Source organism: Capsicum annuum, chromosome 6 (assembly GCF_002878395.1).
Source record: "Capsicum annuum cultivar UCD-10X-F1 chromosome 6, UCD10Xv1.1, whole genome shotgun sequence".
NCBI classification, from domain to species: domain Eukaryota; kingdom Viridiplantae; phylum Streptophyta; class Magnoliopsida; order Solanales; family Solanaceae; genus Capsicum; species Capsicum annuum.
In genome coordinates this window covers 1,412,158-1,415,913 of record NC_061116.1, presented here as the reverse complement: position 1 = coordinate 1,415,913, position 3,756 = coordinate 1,412,158, and the positions used below count along the sequence as shown (strand labels likewise).

Sequence of the window (3,756 nt, the reverse complement as noted above, 5' to 3'; positions counted from 1 at the left end):
AACGTTCACAAGAAGTTCGGTTGAGAATTCATCAAACACATTGTAAACAACACGTGTAAATTTGGTTTCTAAGCAGCAAAATAATAGAGAAGAACCTGTCTTAGATAACGGGATATTATTAGGGCCAAGGATCTGAAGCTTGTCTTCTCCCCTGATATCTTCAACATATTGTTTAATCTCCAGAGCTGAATCTTCAAGTTGAGGGCTCTCGTCAAGTTGGATAATTTTTAATGAACCAATATCCCCAAAATTAGGCGGAATCTCTGTAAGCTTACGACATCCCAACAGTAGTAATTTCTCAAGCACGGGAAAGGATTCCTCTCCAAACTCCCACTTAGCAAGAGTCACTTCTTCCAACTCCAAATATTTAAGATTCACAAAGGTATCTTCCTCCCCCATGTTCCATTCTTCCTCCTGCATGATTGTACTTGAAAGGAACAACTCTTCAAGGTTGGGCAGTCTCGCTATTGTTGATAGTGAATTAGATGTCAGAGGAAAGTCCCACAACGACAATATTTTCAAATTGGAAGGAAAATGAAAATCCCACGACCAAGCTGTCGCTATAGAGGGCACTCTGTCATTTGTGTTTGAACTTTTAAAGCTTACAATGAGGAGTTCTAGTTCAGTTAGGTAATCCAATTTTGGGAACCAATATCGCTCTGTTGAATAATCCCATGATTCCTGTAAAACAAATCTAAGCCTTTGAAGATTGGGGAACCTTATGAAAATATCCTCCATTTCTTTCGAATAGGAAAGCACGAGGCTCTCTAATACTCTCAATTTCTCTAGCTTTGAGTCCTCTGCTATTAGTATTGGTTCATTTGTATCCATATCAAAGAAAGAACAAGCCTTAATGGAAAGCATTCGCAATTTTACAAGATCCCAAATTGTCGGTAATAGTTCCCAGGTTGATTCTTCGTTATCAACCCATAGGGTTTCTAGATTCCAGAGGTTTGAGAAAGATGAAGGCAACGATTTAACTTCTGTCCAAATTCTTAAGAACCTCAAATGATTCAACATGCATATTTCATTCAGCAAAGAATCTTTTACCATCATAAAAGAGGGATACAGTAACAACACTCGAAGAAGCCTCAAGTCTCTTAGGTGACATGTATCAGAAAGATGATCTTTCATCTTGTCTCCACTTATCAACAAAGAATATAGGTGTTTACTAGAACGCCTTTCCATTTTTGAATCGAGCAGGACGAAATTATTAGGCCCAAAGTGCTCCTTATCATAATTAATGGTCACTATACGTGGCATCAAATCTAAAGAAGAAAAAGATGGATCACTTGAACTAATCTTGCCAAACAAGTTTTCCGCTCTTGCTTTTATCAAACAAAAGTCATGCACAAGATCATGAATCTGGCAAGTCGGGAAATCACCTATTTCATTTAAAGAAGTTACCAAGCTACTGGAAATTAAATTCTCCAAATAAATTTCCATCACTTCTTCCAAACTCTTAATCTCTATCTGTTCAACAAGCCCTTCAGCACGCCAAAACATTTTCAACTTATCTCTGCTGATTTTCGAGTCCTTTGGAAAAGATGCAAGGTAGAGAAAGCAGGGCTTCATGTGATGAGGTAAATGGTCATAACTTAATTCAATAACCTTCATCACATCCACTTCACTGTTCAAAATAAAGGAATTCAAATTATTTCGAACTTCAAGCCACACAGCCCTTTTCTTTTCCAAACCTGCAATGACTCCAGCAATCAGATCAACAACCAAAGGAAGTCCCTTACAATTTAGGACTATTTCTTTTCCAACTTCCAACAGTTCATCAGGGCAACACTCGTTTCCAAATGCCCTTTTCTGTAATAACTCCCAACTTTCTTCTAGTCTTAGCAATCGAAGGTTAAGAGGATCAGTGTTGCCCTTTCCGTGAAAAGCCACTTCCTTTAGTCGAGTCGTCAAGACAATTCTACTTCCTTTCTTAACTTCAGGGAAAGTTTTTGTTAAATCATCCCATGTAGAAGTATCCCACACGTCATCTAACACAATTAGGTACCTCTTTCCATACAATTGTCTCCGCAGCATGTCGGCGACATCAATATCCTCACTGAACTTCAAATCCGAGCCGGTAACTTGGTTAAAAAGTTTCACCAACAAACTCTTCTCTTCATATTCTTGGTCGACTGTGCACCATGCACGAAGGTCGAAATGACTACAAACTGAGTCATCATTGTATACTTTGTATGCCAAAGTAGTTTTTCCCGAACCGGGCATACCAGTTATTGAAATGACATCTAGATCTTTTGGTCCACTGGTGAGCTTACTAATCAGCCAGTTTGTCTCCTCCTTAAAGCCTACAATTACTTTACCACCTGTGAATGACTTGCTTTCAACTGGATTCTTTGGAGAGTTTACAGCATTGCGGCTCCTGTTCTTGGGAATCTTCTCAAGTAAATTGGTGACATCTTCTTTGATAAGCCTGACCTTTTGTATGGTGACGGGGAGTGAGAAAATAAGATTTAAGACACCATTATCTCTTACGATGATTGAATCGATGACATCTTTTGCCTCATATGCCACATCTAGAACACGGGCCCAAAGATCTTTACACAATTCTTCATCAATGCTCGCGATAAAAGATCTTATGAATTCTAAGTCTTCTTTCACCAGCCAAATTTCTTCCTTTATCAATGCAACTGAATAGGCATGGGAATCTAGCAAATCTTTTAAGTGTATGTGTAGCAGATGCATGAAGAGTGGTCCATCATTCATGGGGAAGCTCCATTGACATGAGTCCGGGGCTTTCAGATAACTATGTTTGAGATCTTCCATGAGGAGTTCAATATTTTTCAGCAAGTCTAGATTCGCACAACTTGTTTCATCGGTACTCTCTTCATTCCTTGATTTTTCTTCTAAGTCATGAACGAGAGTTGATACCTCCTTGATAAGTGCTCCAACACGTGCCAAAAGATCAAATAATTTGTCATGATGAATAAAGTCCTTGGGCATATCCGTAAGAATAATTAATAGGAACTCTATCATGATATGAATATTTCGAGCCCCTGAAGTGTTTGCGGTAATAACAGTTACCATGTGCTCTCGTAGATGAATCAGATATTCTCCAAGGTTGTCTGGAGAGGTTTCTAGGAGCTGCTTGATGAAGCATCCAACTTCCGCTGATGCTGAAGCTTTCAAATTTGTATAACATATGTGCATAACCTCCAGTTCAATTGGAATGATCTTCATGAGTAGATGTGCTAGCTTGAATAGTCGAGAGTCTCTATCAAGTCGATCATGCCATAGGAAGATTCCAACTCTCTCAGCCAAGAGTTGAAACTGAGGCAAAACATATTGAACAATCTCGTGCTCAATGTAACCATTCACTATTAACCCATGGAAATCTTTCATGTTGACAGACACATTCTGAAGAATCTCATACTGAGTATCTAATGTAAAAATCTGTTCAGCACGATACTTGCATCGATGATGGAGATTCTGGAGCAGGAAGTTCAACTGCTCTTCAGTCATCATGGCACTTGATGTAGAATGATGACACGAGCTGATGCAATCATCTATATTATCCATGAGGCTAGGGAGAACATGATCCATTGTGTATTTACACCCGACGTCACTGTCAACATCATCCAAAATTGGTCGAAGCAAATTCTCAACCCTTTGTCTTGCAGCACTCATTATATCTTCAAACTCTTCCAAATCAGAATAAGGAAGCTGGATGTACGTACAAATAAATGCCAGCACCGATTTCAGCTCTTCAATTTGATCCGCTATGTCGACAGCATT

At 39.0% G+C, this 3,756-nt stretch overlaps 1 protein-coding gene across 1 annotated transcript in view; it reads right to left on the bottom strand.

Annotated features, from left to right (window-relative positions):
* LOC107852308 (putative late blight resistance protein homolog R1A-3) overlaps window positions 1–3,756 on the bottom strand; it is a gene marked incomplete at its 5' end in the record, with an annotated part of 58,362 nt that extends 54,606 nt beyond the window's left edge. Inside the window, 1 exon segment of the mRNA XM_047413404.1 lies at window positions 96–3,756. Coding sequence (XP_047269360.1) covers window positions 96–3,756 — 3,661 coding nt within the window.